Source organism: Psammomys obesus, unplaced genomic scaffold (genome assembly GCF_907164565.1).
Source record: "Psammomys obesus unplaced genomic scaffold, mPsaObe1.curated_primary_1811, whole genome shotgun sequence".
Taxonomy (NCBI): domain Eukaryota; kingdom Metazoa; phylum Chordata; class Mammalia; order Rodentia; family Muridae; genus Psammomys; species Psammomys obesus.
The window spans coordinates 37832814-37853298 of NW_026596034.1; the positions used below are offsets into that span (position 1 = coordinate 37832814).

Genomic DNA, 20485 nt, shown 5'->3' on the forward strand with positions numbered 1-20485 from the left:
TATCTATCTATCTATCTATCTATCTATCTATCTATCTATCTATCTATCTATCTATCTATCTATCTAGTGGTTTTTCAAGACAGGGTTTCTCTGTGTAGCTTTGGCTGTCCTAGACTTGCTCCATAGACCAGGCTGGCCTCAAACTCAAAAGATTCACCTGCCTGTCTTCTTGAGTGCTGGGATCACAGGCGTGTGCCACTGCGCCTGACAGATAGGGTCTTCTTAAATTGCCCAGGCTGACCCTAAGAAGCAACCTTCCTGCCTCAGTCTCCTGAGTACTGGGATTACAGCCTGCACCACAAAGCCTTTACCAGTTGCAGTTTTATGGCATTTTATAGGCCGGGTGTCCATGTTTGGTTTGGTGTCTTACATCAGTTTGACTGCAGAGGAAGGGCAGTAACATCTAAGGCGGGGCAGGAGACAGGGGGCTGGCTGGTAGCTATGATCCCCACACTCCAGAACAGTTTCTAGTGACCCCAAGAACTCCATGCGATATGCCAAGACTCATGTCCTCATAGTGGGTCTCTCAGCAAAGCCTACCCGGCAGTGACCAACATGTCTTTGAGGTCGATAGCGTGGGGGAAAAAAAGAGAATGGAAGAAGACCGGAGAATGAAGACACAGGGGCTAATTGTACATTCTTTTTAATGTTTCCTTGGAGTGGGGGTTGAGACAGGCTCTTGCTCTGAAGCCCTGGCTGGCCTCAGATCCACAGCAATCCTCCTGCTTTTGGTCTCCTGAGTGCTGGGACTACAGGTGTGTGCTGTAGATCTGCATGTTTTTTGTTTTTGTTTTTGTTTTTTTAATTTATTTATTATATCCATAGTGTTCTGCTTACATGTATGCCTGAATGCCAGAAGAGGGCACCAGATCTCATTATAGATGGTTGTGAGCCACCATGTGGTTGCTGGGAATTGAACTCGGGACCTTTGGAAGAGCAGTCAGTGCTCTTATCCTCTGAGCCATCTCTCCAGCCCGATCTGCATGTTTTTAAACCTTCAATTTTCTTATGATTTCTAATATAACGTATATTAGAAATATAACGTTCTGTAGGGGTGTGTGCCAACTGTATGGTTTCTTGCGATAGCCAGAAGAGGGTGTCAGGTCCTTTGAAGCTGGAGTTTCAGGCAGTTGTGAGCTGATATCCTTTTCTGGGAACCAAACTTGGGTCCTTTGGAGGAGCAGCAAGTGCTCTTAGCCACTGAGCACCTCTCTGGCCCCAGACCTGAGTTTCTGAGTTTCCTTCTCTCACCCGGATCCCCCAGGCTTGTGCAAACTGACCACACACTCAGACACACCTTAGCCTGGCCTGTGTTTCTCTAAAGAATGTCTAATATTCCTAGTGGGGAGGCTTCCAAGACAAATTCCTTCAATTTTTGCCTGAGAAGACCTTATTTGTCCTTCACTTTTTTCTTCACAATTTACAGAGATCTTGCCTGCTCGCCCTCTGGGTGTTGGGATTAAAGGTGTACACTACCACATCTGGTTATCCTTCGCTTTGGAGAGCCACTTGCATAGGGAGATTTCGACGTTGGTGGGTTCTGCACCAGTGCTATTTCATTTACTCTCCCTGCTTCCTGGCCTGGAGATGCTGGATAGGGTGCTTACCATTGTTTTTCATAGGAGTAACCTCTTTCAGAATTTCTGTAGTTTAACAACGGTACGCCCAGAGGCTGGAGATGGCTCAGTTGGCAGAGTGCCTGCGGTGTACGAGAATCCAGCCTGGCACGTGGTGTGCACACCTTTAGTCTCAGCACCTGGGAGGCAGAGACGGGTGGATTTCTGAGTTTGAGGCCAGCCTGGTCTACAGAGTGAGTTCCAGGACAGCCAGGGCTACACAGAGAAACCCTTTCTCCAAGAACCAGGTTTGTAACACTGTGTATGTCTGTAAATGCTGCTGATGCCAGTCCTTTAGGACCCACAGCAAAAAACATAGGGGAGTTACCCTGGTCTTGAGCTCTTCGCAACTGGGCCATTCTCCTTCACAATGTTCCCTTGAGGTTTCCTTCCTAAGCTACTGGGCTGCTTAGGAGGACGGTACAATTTCATGTTCCTCAGTTATTACCCAGACAGAGTCCTTTCATCCCAGAGTCACTGGAGTGTCATGTCCTTTTACATTTGCCAAGCCCAGCATACGGAGCACGCTGCATGAACACCAAGATCTGACTGGTTTGTGGTAACTTCCTGCCTGTCTGATCCATTGTGGAAGAGGGGGTGCTAACATCTTCCACACAAGAGCAGATCTGTTAGCAGTCAAGGAGTTTTATTTATTTCTCAACTTTAGAGGGAGAGTTTTTAGTCATGCTTCCCACACTCGGGGAGGCCTTTGACCTTCACGGCTCTGCTGTCAGTCCTGGCTGACCTGGAGATCCTTCCTGTGGCTGCAGCGCTCTTCCTTGCTGCTATCTTAGGCTTTGACGCTATCCATTTAAATTCGTGGAGCTTTTTTAAAAATCAAATTTGGGCAACTTCTGTTCCTTCTTCGTTATTTCTCTCTTTCCAGGGCTCCCTCAGGCAGTGCACACTGGCCTTGTTATCAGCAGAAACAGGCTTTCCTTTCTCTCAGTCTTTTGTTCCTTAAATTTGATTATCTCAACAATCTACTTCCCAGTGCACTGACTTTCAACTCAAAAATCAACTACTTTACTATATATCAGAATGTCCATTTGTTGTTTTAAAACAAGTCGCTGGTTCTGGCTGTTGAGACCCTATTTTTGTATCACCAGTCATGTTAATTCTTTAGACAGGGTTTCCTTAGTTCTTAGAACATAAACTTCTAAGTCAGTTTCTTAGTCTTTGTCTCATTAGATCAGTTTCTTATCCCCAGGGTGTTGCCTCAGTGACTCTGATAGGTTACTATGCTACTTTGGACTTTATTTGCTATTTGTATAAGGGTTCAGTCTCGGCTGGAGCTAAGAAAATGTTCCCAGGTGCTTCCTGGGCAAACACGCTGACTTATTACAGCTTCCTCTCTCCCGGGAATGTATGTGTCCGTTAAAGCTTTCAGAATGCCCATGGCAGACCTTTCTCCACGTATTGGCTCCTGTGTCGTCTGGTTAGGGTGTTTGTGACCAATGCTGTGGGAAGAGGAAATTCCCTTGAAGGCCAGGCCAGGTCACATAATGACAAATTAGCAACAGCTGCTTTTCCTGGGAGCTGTCAGGCAGGACAGATGGTCATAGGTTCCATGCAGGGAGCCCTGGCTGGCTGGCTGGCTGTGGGGTGAGTCTCAAGACACCAGAGCCAAGGGGGTGTGATGGAAGAGATGTGTCAGACCTCATCATTCTCACTTCTCAGTTGCTTTGTGTGAACATAGGGACCATGGATTTCCTGAGCCTTGTGAAGTAACTTCTTAGGACTTTGTAAATTTCACTGGCAGTTATTTTGGCGCCCTGAGTTGTATTCCAGTGTTTGTCTATCATTTCTAGTGTCTTGTGAAAATGGAGAAATGTCTCCTAGTTGCAGCATCACCCCCCCCCCCACTTGTGAAATAACAAGAGATGCCCAAAACATGATCATGGCACAGAGACCTAGTCAACCCCAGTTCAAGAACCAGAACACCACTGGCCTCAGGGAGCAAAGATCACTCCTGTTTTAAAGTCCACACAAATCTAACACAGTTGCTTTGGATATGGGTGTTATTTTGTAGTCTTCAGTTGCTCTACATCAAATAAGAGCTTCAGCAGCCCTGAGGTGGGGCTGTGTGGCAGCTCTGGGGCGAGTGAGTGGAAATAAAAGGAACTCCTAGTGTGTAGAGCAAGGTATGACTGTTATTGTGGCTGTTGTAGCCCATCTTGGCTGTGGCTCCTATTGCCTCTCTGGGTTATATTTTTCATTCTCCTTTTCACTCTATGAGCCTTCCCTATATCCCCAGTAGGCTGGGTGAGAGTAACGCACGCCTTTAATCCCAGCACTCAGAAGGCAGAGGCACACGAATCTCTTGAGATCGAGGCCAGCCTGGTCTACAGAGCGAGTTCCAGGACAGCCAGGGATACACAGAGAAATCACCTGTAGAGAGCTGCTGTGGTTCTCCAAGGCAAATCCCTCGCCAGGCTCCAGGGCCACCTGGACAGGAAACCTGGATGGAGCGCTGTCATTAGGCCAACCTAGGAGCCAGTGGACCTAACCAGTTTCTCTGACTGCTGGAAGACTGAACATGCGTCTTGCAGGTATCTGTGCTTCAGAGCTGGCTCTCTGGTAGAAGTCTGGAAGGCCTAAGTACTGCTAATGTAAAGCTCAGCTCAGCAGGGCTTCTCAGGTTGATAGGTAAGATGTGTGTCTGTAAATAATATTTATGCATTCATTTATGTCAACTGTCTTTGAGGCAAGGAAGCCTTACGCATAGGGCCATAGTGTTTGTGATTTGTCACTGTGGGATGAAATTGGTGGTTCCAGGGATGCTTGGAAAAACTGGGATAATTGCAGGTGCAAAATGAAGCTGCAAAGAAGTGTTTCATGACAAAGCTCTGTAGTTTAGGGATAAACAGTGAACTAAGAGCCAAAAAGAATGTCCCTAGCTGCAGAGCTACTAGGACATCTATACATTATCAGCCGTGCTCAAGGTCAAGGGTCTTCAGCAGAAACAATTGTGATAGATCTGTTGGTGGTAGAAGCCTAGAGTGTCCACAGCCATCTGGACAAGGGGGTGTCTTGGAGGCTGAAGAACTGCTTAGGAGTAAGTGGCTCTGGGTCCTAGGCTAATATAGACCACTGGCAAGGCCTTGCTGGGCTCTGCTCCAGCCTGACCTGGAACAAAGTAGCAGCACAGGATTCTACCTTCAAGCTGTCCCCTGGAGGCCCAAGTACTTTGATATGGATGCTCGTGGACATACTGGCCCTCTTGGGAGAAACCCTGTTACCTGCAGGGATGGTGCCATGTACAAAGAGCATTTTAATTAATTTATTTATTTCTTTACACATAACTGAAAGTGATGTTACAGTACATAAGTTATTTACAACTGTGCAGTAATGTGTTGCAAAATAAATTATCTAGAAGGCAGCAAAAGTACATTGTGAATGTATATAAAACTGTACAGGCTTGCGGATACACTCTATAGGATTATTGGCTCTGTAGTGTTTCAAGTTACGTTCTCAGAAAGAGAAACAAAATGCCCAAGATTAAAGGAAAAATATACAAACCACGTGGATTTGACTCCATTAAAAACACTATTGGAGAGTCCTGGCTGCGTCCCTGTGTCCAGGCAGGCGGCAGCCGAACCCTTGCCGGCTCCAGTGTCCAAGCCTGTCCCGGGGACCAAGGCGGGACAGCACTTCCTGCCTCTTTGACCTGGAGGTCACTGCTTATGCGAGGTGGACGCCTTAGTCTATTTTCCATTAGTTGATCAGAATGGAACGAGGAATTAAAAAAACACTCCGTTCTGCTCCTCAAGTGCCCTGTCGTCGGCTGGAAGAAAACCCAGAGGGCATGGCTGAGACAGAGCTGCCTTGTCTGTGGCCATGGTCTCCTTGTCCCAAGGCTGGCAAAGCTCTGCAGTGTCTGGGCCTCGTGCTCCCCACAGCAACTGGTAAAAAGAGATGCATTCTGCCTCACTGGCATCTGAAGGGAGACGGATGGCCAGGTGCAGTCTCTAGGCTCCTCCCACTTGATGGACGTGGTGCTCCCTCCTCTGCTGCCGGGCGACCTATGCGGCCCTTGTCTGTGTCCTGTGAGCTTCCTCTGAGTGTCATGCTGGCAACAGTACAAAGTCATCATTGACGTCAACCATGGGCACGTAGAAGGATGGCACCTCATTTACACAGAGGGACTTGTGCCCAGCGGGGTCCAGCTCCTGGGCCTTCAGCTGCCACTCCATCCTTTGCACGGCATTGAGGGCTGCAGCCTCATGCTGCTGCCGCATCAGCAAACATGTCTGTGGGGCACACAAGGAGAGAAGGATGGCCAGGCCCTGGTTTCCACCACTGCCTTCAGGATTCAGCACAGGATTGCAAACCCATCTGGGTTCTTAGCCCAGAACCCGGATTACCCCCTGTGAGGCACAGGCCTCCTGGAGCCAGCTGTGGGCAGACAGGGCTAGAGACCTGTATCCAGCAGATGGGCCGCCCCATCGTGCGTCAGCCTGGAGTAACTCACGCTGGAAGTCTGAGCCTTGACTGCTCTGCACACTGCCCGCCTCGCCTCCACCAGCAGCGGCTAGTGCAGCCGCCAACTCGCCACGTTGGCGAGGGCCGCATCAACTGTGCTTTGACTGTTTCCATTTTGTAAATTCTTTTATGTGTGTGTGATTAACGTTTAGAAGTTTACATAGGAAGCTGGATGTAGTGGGGAAACGTTTTGGGACTAAATAGGTAATTTTGAACATGGCTCAGGCTTGACAGTTCTGGTGTCTAGTTGACTGGATTATCACAATGAACACATGGCTCATATCCTTAGGTTTTAAATGACTGAAGTCATTTAACTGCTGGTTAGATGCAGGATTTATGAAATTCAGTACTGTGTGCCTGATTGAGGAAAACAAGCTGACATGCCTCCCAAACTAGAGGGTGACAGCCTTCCTCCAACCCAGCCGTGCATAGTCTTCTTAATGAAGAACCCCATTCACCTTTTGGTTCTAAAAAAAAAAAATTAACACTGAATATCTTTTCACTATGATTTAACCGTTTTATCTTCTTCCAGGAAAAATTTGGCCATTTTATCTCCGAGGATTCTCTCCAAAAAATTTTAGAACTGTTTTCTCTTGTCATAGCCTTTCCTCTGTTTTCTAGTCAACAGTATGTATAACCTCACCTGGGTGAGGTGTCTAGTAACCTGGAGGCGCCCCTATTATGGACTAAGAGGAAACGAGAACAGGAGCTCATAGGAAAATGGATACCACCTCGGTCCTACTTCTGTCAAGCCTCAGGCCCAAGTTTTATAAATAGCCCATATGCCACAAAGGCTTCTGATTCTCTCAGGGTCAGCTCAGCACCTCTGAATGGCCTGCTCTGATATGCTCACTGTTCACTGCCCAGCTAACTCTAACATCTCACTGTCTACAATATGCATCTGATGGCAGCCATCAGGAGACTGTGGGTTGGGACCTCTTAGGAGGGTTCCGTACCAGGAAAGGGAAGACACTTGGGGAAACTGTAACTTCAATCTTGGCTCCCTGAAAGCAGCAGTAGTGTGGGAAGCGTCGTCTATGATCACGCCTGCGGTGGTACGGCCACCACGGAGAGCAGTCGGACACTACAACTCACCTTCATGCGGTCATACTTGTCATCCACATCTTGCAGCCAAGAGATGAACTGGCGGGCATTGAAGCGATCTCGCACAGACTTGTTTTCATCACCCTGCAGAAATCAAACAGGGATGTTCACAAAAGCTCTTGGAGACCATGAGGGTGAAACCTTTGGTTCAGTACCTTTTCCCATTAGAGAACACAGGATGACCTCATCCCAGCAGTGTATGTTTCAACCATCTGCTGTTGCCCTGAGGGAGAGCAGTCCTAGGCACTCAGCCTCTGACCCACTGAGTGGTGATGGGGCAGTCCATATTTGGCAGAGCTGCATGAGATACAGTCAGTTCCCTATATTTGAGCCTAGTGTACTGGGAGGAACAGGTCAGAAACCCACAGAGACGGTGGCCTCCAACTTTATAGGACTGCAACAGGATCACACAAAGCTGGCAATGGTATTATATTTTAATTTATTCCTTCACAGAAGCTAAAAGCATCTGATGGCATTTTTCTGCTTTGAAAAGGATAGCTGAGAAGCCTGAGGTGGAAACTGAGGGTCTTCTGTGAACTGGGATCAGCTTCCTTCCTGGCTTTCCCTCTGCATGCAGTTTGAGCTTTAAGTAGCTCCTCACCTCCATTTCCTTGTTTGTATTGTGATAGAGCAGTCTGCAAACCAAGCTTTATGTTGCCTCAGAAAGGCAGAGCTGGAATGGCTGCATGAAAACAGATCCTGCTCTGACATGGTTGGCTGATATCCATGCTAGGAAGCAAGGAAAGTTAAAAAGTTCTGAAATTGTTGGCCCTTGAACCCCTGTGGACCAACTGTTAACTAGTATCCAGTATGCATCAGCAAGATGTTTCAGGCAGAGATGGTCTCATCTTTCTCCTTCAAAAGCAACCCAAAAAACTGTTTGAAAAGTACAGGGATTCTGTATTTAAGCAAAACTCTCTATTATCTGGCCCCAAACTAAATCTGCTTCAGTTTGCTGACAAATGCAGCGTATCTCTCGTGCTAGGCATGGTGGCACATGTATATAACCCAGGACTTAAGAGCTGGAGGCAGAACTGGAGTTCAAGGCCAGCCTAGGCTACAGGAGACTAGAAACCTGTTGTTAACCTGTGCAAAATGGGGGCAATGTGTCTCTTTCCCCAAGTGTAAGAACATTAGTGGACTGAAAGAAGATGTTACCCCAAGTCCCCTTAGTCATGCTGTATACGGCAAGGGGCCTCTAGTGCTCCTGTTTTAAGAGGAAACACATCACCAAGGTCTCAACAGCCACAAGGCAACAGGTTATAGGCAGTCACATGCTGAACAGGGATACAGCTGGGACATTCCCAGGAATAATGTTTAACTGATACGAGATTGTCCAGAGGATAGAGAACAGTGTGTAAGAAAGCAACTGTAGACATCCACAGCCTGGCAGAGCGGGTTTGGGGCCGTTATCTACAGGAGACTTGGCTCTGAAATGATGCAGAGCGGGAAGAGGGTGGTGGGACTGTGCTCAGTGACCAGCTAGGGCAGGAATGCAGTTAAGGCACTGGAATGCTGCTCTGGTGTAGTGTACACAGGCCCCGTAGCTCCAACTGTCAGGTACAATGAAGCTAAGAATCTCTGCTGGGCCTCTGCAGCCTCACAGAAATGCTGACCTGGGGTCCCCACATCTTATTGCTGCAATTACTACTGACCCATCATGGCCACTGACACAGCAGCTCTGGTCCCCTGCAGCTATAGATGGGACTGCAAATTTAAACAGACTGATGTCACTCCTGTAGCCTTTAAGAGGGAGGAGGGGGCTATTAATCCTACTTGCCTGCACAGCTGCCTCAGAGGAACTTCCAAAAACTCTGTAAGAGACTGAAATACACCAAAGGCTTGAGGGCATTGTCCATGACATTCCCTTGCCTTCTGAGGCAACCACGGACTAGGAGCTTGGGCCTCACAGCATGCCATGAGCAAGGAAGCTATGGTGTAGGTGCAGGGCAGAGGCTTGGGAGTGTAGACTATGTGTCGGGGGAAGAAGTGAAAGCTGGCAGCCACACCTGACGGTGTTACTGACCTGGCTTTCCAGAGGCATGTTGTAGACCTCAGAGTCCAGCAGCATGGTACACGCACTGAATGGGACTGCCTGGTTGGCAATGGTCCTGGCTGCCCGGCAGTGAACCCGAAGGATCTCTTGCTCACAGGACACAATCAGCTTCTCCTGAGGAAGGAGAGGAACAGGTAAGCTTAAGATTATTGCCACCAGGACCCTTGCCTACGGCTCCACTTACCCTCTCGATGCTGTGCTGCAGACGCAGCTTACCCCGCACAGCCTCTTGCTGCTTGAACAGCTCCTTCAGGGGCTCTGCCAGAGATGGAGGGGGTGCGATCTGTAAATTAAGGGGAAGAGGGTAAGCCACAAAGAGCATACTTAAAATCTGAACATGTTCTACCTTTGTAACACCCAGAAACCTGCTGAGAGGTACCAGAGGCTTACCTGGAAGAAAACAGGAAAGTTGCATGTGAAGTCTGCCCTACAAATAGTGACAGAAAAGGCAGGGCACAGAGCACCCGGGAGTTTGTGGTTCCTTGTATAAGAAAGGTGGTCAGGTGTACCCACCAAAGGAGCACGGTGGGAATGTGGGGGTTCTGACAGTGAAGAGGGTGCATGCAATCAAGGTGCACATACAGATTCCTAAACCAAAGCCTGGATATCTGGGAGTGTGGGGGAGCTACCACACTAAAGCAATGAGTAGAACCCACCCTCATCCCTATTGTAGAGGCCTTGGGCTGTTGACAACACATCATAGTGTAAGCACTAAGTTTCACAGAGTGAGACTTAAGTAAATACACCGTAGATCAAGAGGAACAGGCCTTCTAACTTCTGGAAAAAGAACACAGAAAGGAACAGGAGAGGGCAGGCTTGTGCAGTGCTGATAAGTCAGGTCAGCATGGAGTCAGACTGCCAAAGCAGACGCAGAGGTAGATGAGCTGTGTTCAGGGCTGCAGGCAAGCCAATTCTGTTGTCTCTTTTTATCACTATAAAGCAAAGGGGAACATGTAGTGGTGGTGGCAGGGCAGAGCTGAGGCACGAATGTAGTCCCGTGAGCCAGGAAGGTGAAAGCTCAGAAGGTAAGCAACAATGTACAGCAAAAGGCTAGAGCTTGTTTTTGCCTTGTACCACAAAGCAAACTCTGGGTGAGGCTAACAACAGCCTCAGGACTAGAAGCAACTTTTCCTGATGGCAGAGCTCTATCATTAGAGGTGGTGGTGAAGAAATGGAAAGACCCCGGCATCAGGCAAACATACAGAATAACTGTTTCAGGCAAGAGCCATATGAGATTTAAGTCTCACAGTCTTTCCACTAAGATGAGGTGAAATACAGAAGGCAGGCAACAACGTCTCAGCAGGGAGGCCTGGATAGCAGCCACCCCCCCCCCCCCCGTGACCAAGCCACACCCCCGTGACACAAGACTCAGGAGGCCTCTACTCTCACCCAATACACCAGGCTATGTTCAGCGTGCCCCACCTGTGGTTGGCCATAACATATAGACTCTGCTGCTTCTTAGTTACAAATAACCCTGAGGGGTCAGCAAGGCGGCTCAGCAGGTAAAGGCATCTGTATACATATACACAAGAAAACTGGGGCAGGGAGTCACCCTAACATTTCAGCTAAACTTCCGCAGGCCTCACTTGTCGCATTTCTCAATAGGCCTTGCCTCCAGCATTAAGTTTCCAGTAGGACAAGTAGACATCCTCAAGGCTGACCAGGTAGGAAGCTTACTTAGCACAGGGACAAGTGATTCATTTTTCTCTGACCCCGTCCATTAGAAAAAGTACAGTGGTGTGGGGAGGCTGTGTGTTCCTGTGGCTTCTGGCCTAGTGGAGGAACCAGCAGATGAGACTTGGATGAACCAGGCCTTGAGTCCTGCTAAGAAAGACTAGCGGGGAGGCACACTGACAACTGACAGGGGCTACCTGAATGGTGGTGACCTTTCTACCTCTTTCCCTTTCTTTTGAACTGAAGTCATATTTAAAAAGAACAGACAATCCGAAGTTTCACTTAGTAAGTATTTCAGATTCTTTGGAATGTAGTAGTATATACACGAAGCTTTGAGTTTGGTCCCTGTAAATCAGACCACCACCCGGGGGGACAGGACTGGACTGAAACCTCCTAATATGTTCCTATGTTCCGTGGTAAGCCACCAAAATGAGTCCCATCCTCATTAGGAAGGGTTCCCAATGGTACGTGTACTTCCTGCCTAGGTACGGGCTGTAATTCCTTCTAGGCCTTGTGCTCATTAGACAAACCCTTACATTACAGCAAAATCCCTATACAAATTAGGGATTGACATGCAAGGGAGCTGGCTGCAAAAGCCCACAGTGTGGAAAAGGAAGGCAAGTAGTGAAGTAAAATAAAAAAAGGCTCTCCCTTTTGGCTTTTGTGAGGAACATGAGTAGAAGAAAGCGTCATGTACTGCTTGGTGCCATGTGTGGCTATGTGAAAAAAAAAAAAAAAAAAAAAAAAGGCCAGTTCTGAGGTGCTGAGAAGGTCAGATGAAGTTATTTGCATGTCCAAGTGGGATGTGCTATAGGAGGACCCTGCTAAAGGGACACATGGGAGGGTCAGGACAAAGAAAAGATGGCTCTGTCAGGCAGAACAGCAACCACTAATGTCTTAGAATGAAGGAGGGGACACTTCAAGATACTAGTGAGACCCAAGAACAGGTGAGTGTGTGAATGGAGAGGGAGACAAGTCAGCTGAGGCCAAGGCCTTGATCTGCACAGCACCTGTACAGCTCGGTCGGAGGTGGGTGTGTATAAGGCAGGGCTAGTGAAACAGGAACTGACCCTAACAACAACCAAGAATGCCAGTGCCTCTCCTGACACCAAAGGCTCTTTAGTAGTCTGTTGCACACACAGATCCCACAGCACTCACCACAGGGATGTGCAGCTTGCTGAGTGGCTTGCCATCCAAGAGGTAGGACCCCGTGTAGGTGACATACTCAGCATAGCACTGGGGTGCCTGTGGAGTGATGCAGCAGAGGATCTTGCGTTTCTCTTCAATCTTCTTTCTGATCTGAAGGTACTCAAAGTATGGGTTGGACCTGTCGCTGTGGTAGGGCTCAATTGCATCCAGCTTTATAGCATCCACAATGGCGGCCAGCGTCTGCTGGATGACCTCTCGAGTCTGCTGGGTGGATGTGTTCAGCTGTTGCTGCAGCTGCTGACTAGAACGTTGGAAGCGGCGCTTGCGGGGGTGTTGGGCCTGGGCATCTTCCTCCTCAGAGGCACGGCCCTTGGCTCTAGATGCTGGGGCAGGCATTGGGTCCTTCTCTGTTGCAGGTATACTTTGCTTGCTCTGGCTTGCCAGCATCTGGGCACGGTTCCTGGTCATGCGCTGAGGAACTTCTTCCACCTTGGGAGCCTTGGGGACTTCAACTGTAGGTTTGGGCTCTGGGTCTGTAGCTTCTGGCTGAACGTTGCCTAGAGGTCCTTCGGCTGCAGCCACAACACAGGTGGCCTCTGCACTGTTATGTGCTGGCACCAAGCCATCTGTGGTGGGTCCATCAGGTGCACAGCAGGGAGCAGCAGAAGGGTCTTCAGCTTCAGTCTCTTCATCACCACCTCCCAGGGGATGCTGTTCAGGGGGACTGGGTGCCGGCACCAAATTGGAGACTGAGGCCTGAGGGGCACTGTCATCAGCCAGGACCTCTGTTTCCACTGTAGCTTCTAGAGCCATATCCAGCTTTGGCTCCTCTGGGGGCTCAGGCTCCGTGGAGAGCTGAGGTGATGCTTCCTGAGGCGGTGGGGCTGGCTGTTCCTCAGCTGCTGAGGCAGGGACATCCCCATTGCTGAGGACCCCAGTGGGGCCTGGAGAAGTCTCTACTGGAGGAACAGGACTGCCTGCCACAGCTTCAGGCTCAACATCTGAAGCATCTTTGGCCTGGAGAGGAAGGTCTGGCAGTGAGAAAGGCCCCAGGTCCAGGTCATCCTCAGGGCTGGTAAAGGCTTCATGCCATGACACTGGTTCCACCTGGCTGAGAGTAGATATGCTGTGATTGCTGTCTAGAAAACTGCTCTCCAGGGGTCCCAGAGCCTCTACCTGAGCCACAGCAGTAACACATGTAGGTTCAGGGGCTGTGTCCAGGGGTGCATCTGGGAGTGACTTGCAGTTGCTGAAGAAGGACTCCAGCCTATTGGGAGCAGCATAGGGAGCAGCCCCTTCTGCAGTAGAAATGGCCACTGGGATTGCTCCTGTCCCACCGTCTTTCACCTCCTCTAGGCCTGGCTCAGGAGCTGGCAAAGGGTAAGAGGCGGGAGAGACAGGGTACGTGGGCTCTGCAGCACTGAACGGTCCTGGGGCGGTGGAATGGAGGGATTCTCCAGGGCAGAACTGTTTTGGGGACTCTGCAAAGCTCTGTGGAGACTTTAGCAGAAGCTCGGAGCCCACAGGCCAGCTGACAGGGTTTTCAGAGGCACTAGCAATAAGGGTAGAGGAGAGGGCCTGCTCAGCGGCAGTGTGTGTCCACTCAACAGGTTCCTCGGTAATGACCGTGTTGAAGGGGCCCTCATCCAGGGGCTCCAGATAGCTGGGCTCTGGGGGAAGGATGGCAGCTGTGGCCTGCTGGTCCTCTGTGGCATCCAGAGGTAGGCCTAGATCTGTGGGCAGGGCCCCTTCAATGGCTGGGGTCAAGAGTTCACCTCTAGGGGAAGGGGAAGACTTTGCTGGTAGGTTGGAGAAGACATTGTCTGGGGGTGGTGTGGCACTGACCACAGCTGTTGGTGGACAGTGCAGAGTGTCCACCTTGGGTGAGGGGATACCATAGTCTGGGGAGTAGTACCCAGGGGACAGGCAGGCAAACTTCTCTGCAGGAACAGGTGGCAGAGGAGCCTTTTCTTCCAGCAAGTGCTGTACTGGAGATTCAAAACTAGAGGCTGCAGGCACACTCTGCTGCCTGAACAGTTTGTCCCCAGCACTGAATTCCTCTTCAGGTGTCCTTCTGATATCCACAGAGATTGAGCGATAAAGGTTTGTGGAGATAGGCCTTGTGGGTGTCTGGCCTGGGTTTTCTGAAACCACACTGGAAGCCACAGAGAACCTGTCAAAAAAGGGTGGGGAGCAGGCGCTGGTGGATGTGGCAGAGACAGGCATTGAGTGTTGGGAGTCAGTGCAGTCGAACACCAGGTCCGGGTAGTCATCAGCGCTGCAGGATGGGGTCCTGGGTGTGTGCATTACCTCTTCATAGCTGGGGCACGACACTACTGAAGTGGGTGTGGGTACCCCAGTGGGTCGGCCCTGCTCAGTCCTGGGTGAAGCAGGCAGAACCTCCTTCAAGGGTTGCCCAGCTAGCCAGTCTTTGGATTCTGTACCGGGTCCAGAGTGTGGCTTGCTTTCACCAGCGGGCAGCATGGGAGCTGACTCCTTGAGCTTTTTGTCTTTGAAAGGTGGGTCCAGCCCCAGAGCTTTCTTGGAAGGAAGGTCCAGGCTCTTCTTGCGCCCATCATCAGTAGCCTTCTTCTCTTTGAGCTTGGGGTCTCCAGATCTATGCCGCATCTTCTCCATCTGCTTCATGCGTTCCTTGTGTCGCTTGTGCCGCTCCTCAATCTCAAGGTCCTTTTGGGAAAGCATCCTTTCAAAGCTGGTCATCATGAGATCCCCATCTCCCAGGAGCTTCTCACGGGGCCTGATATCTTTCTTGCTTGAATCTCTGGATGGCGGAAGCTTGTCATTCCCATTGCTCAGCTTCACGGGGTCCCCCTTCTCTCGCTCTGCATTCTCCTTGAATTTCTCCTTCAGCTTGGTCTCGCTGAGCTTCAGGCTTTCGTCCCTGGACTTCTCCTTAAAGGAATTGGGAGGGTTGTCCTTGTCTTTGGCTGCAGGCTTTGGCTCATCCTTGTGATGTCTCAGGAAACCATCTATATGCTTGTCCCTGTGTTTTTCCTTCTCATCTCTCCATTTCTCCCTATGCTTCTCTCTCTTCTTCTTCTCTTTTAGGATGCTGATGGTACTCGACCCATAGGGCTTTAATTCCTTTTCTATTTTCTTGGCAGGTTCTCTTTCAGAATCATTTCTGTCTTTCTTTTCTGTAGAAAACAATTCAATGGCTTTATCTAGCTCCTCTTCAATGTCAGCTTTTGTGGTGTAAGAAACCCCGTAAGTTTCTGCATCCAAAAAGTCTTTCTCATATTGGCTGGAGTCCTTTCTGTTGCTGCTGCTACCGTCCTTGTAGTCTTCACTCTTTTCTTTCTTTTCTGCCTTTTCTTTCTTGGCTCTCTCACGCTCATGGCTTTTCTTAGAGGATGATGAGGAATGCCTGTGTCTTTCTTTGTCCCTCAGTTTCTCTGAGAGACAGGTACTCTCCCTGGCCTTGTCCTCTGGTGGTGGCTCAGAGAAGGACACTTCCAGGAGCGTGCTCAGGCTGGGTTCCTGGCCATGGTCAGCAAAACTGTCGGAGGAGACTTCACTGATCTTGTCATTGGAGTCTTCCCGGTAGTCATGCAGAGCCTCTTCCTCCAGCTTCTCCAGAAGGCTCTTCTCCACGTCAGGGCCTCGTGAAGACTTTCTCTCTCGGGAGTGCTCCTTCTCTGGCTTCTCCTTGTGCTTATTTTTGGCCTTGTCTTCAGCAAAGTGCTTCTTCTCCACCTTTTCAGGGAGCTTCTGTTTATTTTTTTTTTCTTGGGCAGAGTCAACAGCAGCTCTGTCTTTCCTGTCCTTGTATTTTTCTGCACACTCTTTATCTTTCTTTTCTTTGTGCTTCTCAAAGATCTTTTCCTTCTTGTCCTTCCCCCCTTCTGCAGCTGCTCTGTCCTTCTTCTTTTCCTTGGGCTCTTTGTCCCTTGGCTTCTCTATGTGCTGTCTGTCCGAAGATGACTTCCTGTGCCTATCTGAGGGATGCTCTCTTCCATCTTCCTTCTCCTGGAGGCTATCCACTCTCTGTGTGTCACTGGCCTCTCCAACCTTAAAACTGCTGGCCATGTAATCGTCTTTCTCATCTTCACTCTCATCTGTGAATATGTCTGCGATGTACCAGCTCTTCTCCTTTCCTTTTTTGTCGTCCTTTTTTTCTGAGAAGTCTTCTGAGAGGATGCTAGGAAACATCTTTTCCTTCTTCTCTCTCATTTGATCAAGGGATGCTTTTCTGTCTTTGCTGTGTATGTCCTTATGCTTTTCCTTGCTATCTTTTTTTTCTTTAAAACATTTTTCAAATTCCTTGTCTTTCTGACACTTCTCGAGGATAGACTTCTCGCTTCTGTCTCTCTCACTAGACTTCTCTTTGTACTTTTCCACTCTGCCCTTTTCCTTCCTCTCCTTTTCTAAAAGATCCTTTTTCTCTTTTTCCCGTCCTGCATGGGGCCGTTCCCAGGGCTCCAGGTTCTTTGTGAAGTCACAGTCTGACTTGTCCTTGAAGGTGCTCTCACATCCACACTCCTTTACGTCCTCCCTGTGCACCTCTTCAGACCGCATCCGCCCATCCCTCCGCTCCCTGGAGCCCTCTAGGGTATCCCTCCTGTCCCGGCCTGCTTCAGCAGACTCTCGCCTTTTCTTGTCTTTCTCGGAGAGATAGCTGGGGATGCTTTTATGCTTTTCTGTTTGGTCTCTCCTCTTCTCAGAGTTCTTATCTAGATAGTCCCTGTCTTTCTTTCGGAAGAAAGAGTCTCTGAAATCTCGCTTTTCCCGAGTTTTGTTGTCACGCTTCTTTTCCTTATCTTCTTTGACTGTTTCCAGTATAAGTTTGGCCACCGAGTCACTCTTGATGTCCCTATAGTCTGTCACCGGAGAGTCCCAGCTGTCCTCACCTTTGAAATCAAAAGAGGAATCCGACAGGTCAGAAAACCACCTCTCTTGCTGGTCATCAGAAAGGCTGAACTTGGTGTCTTCGTGCTCCAGAAACTGACTTTTGTTGCAATATTCATCAAAAGCAGCATCTTCCCTGTATACTTTTTCCTTTTTGAGTTTTTCTTTGTCCTCTTTGAAGATTTTTTCCTTCTCCTTGGAAAGCTTGTCCTCTTTCATGTCATTCTTCTTCTCTAACTTGGAAGGTCGGTCTTTGGACTTTTTCTTCCTTTCCTCTTTGTATAGCCTCAGCTTTTCCTCCTTCGGAGACTTCTCCTTTGTAGACTTCTCCCTTTCCACTTTACTGCTTCGGTCTTTCTCTTCCCGGAAAGATCTGTTGATGTCCTTGTTCATATCCTTGATTCTTTTTAGTGCCTTCTCATCCTTAAAAAGCCACTCTTTATCCTCTGACTTCATCTTACCAAGCTTATCTTCTTTCTTAAAATGGTCTCGGTCATGTTTCAATACTTTCAACTTATTGTCAGTGGAAATGTCATTATCTAAGAGGATAGCCTTATCTGACTTTTGCTTGGAGTCCTCATATTCGTATGTAAAGCTTTTCAATTTAAGTTCTTGGCTGACTGAACACTGTCCTTTCTCCTTGTTTTTGTGTTTGTGTTTGGTTTTGTGTTTTTTGACTACTTTCCCTTCCTTGTCCAGCTTGGGGACAGCTCCGTCTGTACAGGGGTGGAAGGTGCTTCTCTTCTCAGGTGGCATGCTCTGCAAGCCACCCCTTTTACGGTGTTCTTGCTTCCTCCTGGCAGGCTTCAGAGATTCCACACTAGAGCCCTCAGAGGAGCAGTCAGACTCACTGGTCAGTCCCGTCCTTGAGGAGTCTGACAAAGAGCTCACCTCGGACCAGGCTGGAGAAGAAATGGCTTTCCAATTGTCGGTGCGCCAGTGCTTCGTGTGCTGGTCAGTGTGGCCAGAGCTATGTTTCTGGGCAGCAGCACTACCGTGAGACGAGGTGGAGGAGGCAGACAGTGAGCTGAACAGGGAAGGGTCCTTCAACACCAGCGGGGACCCCTTGAGGCAGCTTGAGCTCCCCACAGAGTCCCCATCATCCTCATCACTCTCTGAGGACTCACTTTCTGACCCAGAGGAACAGAATTTGTCACTCCTCTTTCCAAACCGAACCTCTTTCCCTTTTGTTTCTTTCTTTCGCTTCTTTTTCAATTTATTTTTTTCTTTCTGCTGCCTAGAACTAGAAGACTCCCGTGCCTTACTAGGTAGCATCGTGTGTGCTGACAACCTCAGTTTCTCTCCAGGCCCCATGGCAACACTCACATCCTCCTCATCTGAGGTGTCTGACAAGATGCGATGGGCCGCCTTCTTTGGTGCAAGCGTGTTGTTTTTCGAGTAACTCTTAACTTCCATTTTGGGTATTGAAATGAAGCTGTTTGACTTAGTTTCTTTCCTGTAGTCTTTCTTCAGCAAGTGCTTGTCATCCACTGGAGGAACCCTGTCCTGCTCGTCATCCTCGTCAAACTCATATTCGTCCTTGACAGGGGTCACAGTTTTCTGGGGCTCTGGATTTTTAGCCTTAAGCTTGAGGCCTTTCTCAAACTCAGAGTCTGTGTTATTGCCATCGACAGAGCTGGAAGGAGCGAATGATGGGGCATCCTCCTCTTCAGAGCTCTCTGTTGGGAACAGGAAGGGAGAGGTCAGGCTGGCCACAATCATTTTTCTACCATCATTAAGGATGCTCTGCAGCTGTGGTGGGAACAGGCCTCCCCAAGGCATGGTCACCCGGGAGGGGAGGCTGGTTGGCTGTGCCTCTGAAGAAGTGTTTTACTTTAGTCACATCTGAGGCCAACCCTAGGCAGGAGGACCCACAGGGCCCTGTGAGAGGCAAGGCTGGCATCTCAGCAGACAGAGCGCAGGTATCTCGGCAGTGAGGCACCCTGGCAGAACTCCTGTATCTGGAAGTTCCTGAAGGCGCCAGCCACCCGAGGAAGCTTGTAGGCCCTGTGTGGCAATCTGCAGGGGAATACCATATGTAGACACTGCAGGGTGCTCCCCAATCAGGCAGTACAGAGCCCCGCCCACACACTGACATGGTCTGCTGGCCTGGCTTACCAGTGGAGCTCTCCTCACTGGAAGTGTATGTGCCTTTGCCTAACAGGAGATTCACCATCGTTGGGGAATTGGCTACTTTCAACGGTGTCTCGCCTTTCCTGTTGCTTTGTTGAGGGTTTCCGCCATATCGTAACAACAACTTCACCACCTACAAAACATTAATAATGGTATTAGCAGACTGTTTGAAAACTAGTTACTCTGCCATGCCTGTGGCAAGCTACAGCCCATTCTAAACCCTGTTGCGGGGGTGCAGTGTGCAGAGCCATTGTGGCAAGGTCTCTAGGTGCCCAGCAAGGCTGTCTTCTTTTGTGAGAGACTGCACAGAGTTCCACTTCAAAAGCAGTTGGCTTCCTCCATCTCTCCCTCTTCCCCAGCACTTCTCACAGCAGCTCCCTTCCCACCAGGAGAGAGCTGGTTAGCAGTGTGGGTCCCAAGGGTGGGGATAAAGGGAAAGTTATCTTTGGAGGACTGGGGTGTGGAAAATAGAGAAAACAAAGACCACATTTCTGTAAGCTGGTTTATTTATTTTCATTTACATTAGAAAATAAAGTAACTCCTTCCTTGCTTGATTTTACATGCATAAAGATGGTTACATGGGTGACAGAAACGTTCAAGGTGACATTTTAACAGCTCTATTCAACCATTTATAATCAGCATATGCCTGAGACAGTAACTCACTCAACTAGTGCAAACATCCAGTTTCAATCTATCCTCAACTTCAATTCAGGCTTTAATACATACTCTCGTCACTCACAGACTGTTTCCACTTCACGGTAATGTTTTGCATTGGATGATCAGCTTGGAGAGTTTCTAATGCATGTGAGGTCTCTACTGCTGCTTTAACAAATCACCACAGCCTGTCTTACAGTCGAAAGAATCAGGTTCACTTGCTTGGTTTACATCAAGGTGCAGATAAAGCTGGCTCATTCCTTCATTGTGTGGGTTGTTGTCAGAATTTAGTTCCTGTAGTGCTGGGACCAAAGACCTATTTCCCTCCTGTGACTTTCCCCTAAGGCCAGAAATGCAGGCCATTTTCCTACAAAAAAGGTGTACTATTTTTCTGTATCTCCTTGTTCCATCCAGGAAGGAAGGCTTTCAAAAGGTGCCTTTTGGACCACCCCATGTATTCTCTCCTGAGAGGCTATTTCTCTTCTGCTCACCTCACTGTGTTCCTAGAGTTCGTAACATTTTACATAATTTTTAATACCTGCCAGCTCACAGCCAGCTTTACGCACACTTCCTACCTTTCACAGTATTGTTTTATAAGTCTCAGACACTGCATAAACCTTTTCAGTACATTTTTCTAAAGGGGCTCTTAAAAACTAGCAAGCAAATAAATCATTATGCCATTATCTCACCTAAAAATTTAATAGTTCCTTGTACTATATGTTAAAAAAAAAAATCTGTGCCATTT

At 48.8% G+C, this 20485-nt stretch overlaps 1 protein-coding gene across 4 annotated transcripts in view; it reads right to left on the reverse strand.

Moving 5' to 3' along the window:
* Window positions 1-4888: 4888 nt before the first annotated feature.
* Window positions 4889-20485, reverse strand: part of Ankrd11 (ankyrin repeat domain containing 11) — a 175770-nt gene continuing 160173 nt past the window's right edge. For all 4 annotated transcript variants that reach the window (XM_055621549.1, XM_055621550.1, XM_055621551.1 and 1 more), the window contains 6 exons: window positions 19072-19219; window positions 12094-18632; window positions 9446-9544; window positions 9232-9375; window positions 7197-7289; window positions 4889-5869 (listed from right to left, as the gene is read on the reverse strand). In XM_055621549.1, the coding sequence (XP_055477524.1) occupies window positions 5684-5869; window positions 7197-7289; window positions 9232-9375; window positions 9446-9544; window positions 12094-18632; window positions 19072-19219 (7209 nt within the window). In that variant the 3' untranslated portion in view covers window positions 4889-5683. The remainder of the gene's footprint in view (window positions 5870-7196; window positions 7290-9231; window positions 9376-9445; window positions 9545-12093; window positions 18633-19071; window positions 19220-20485) is intronic.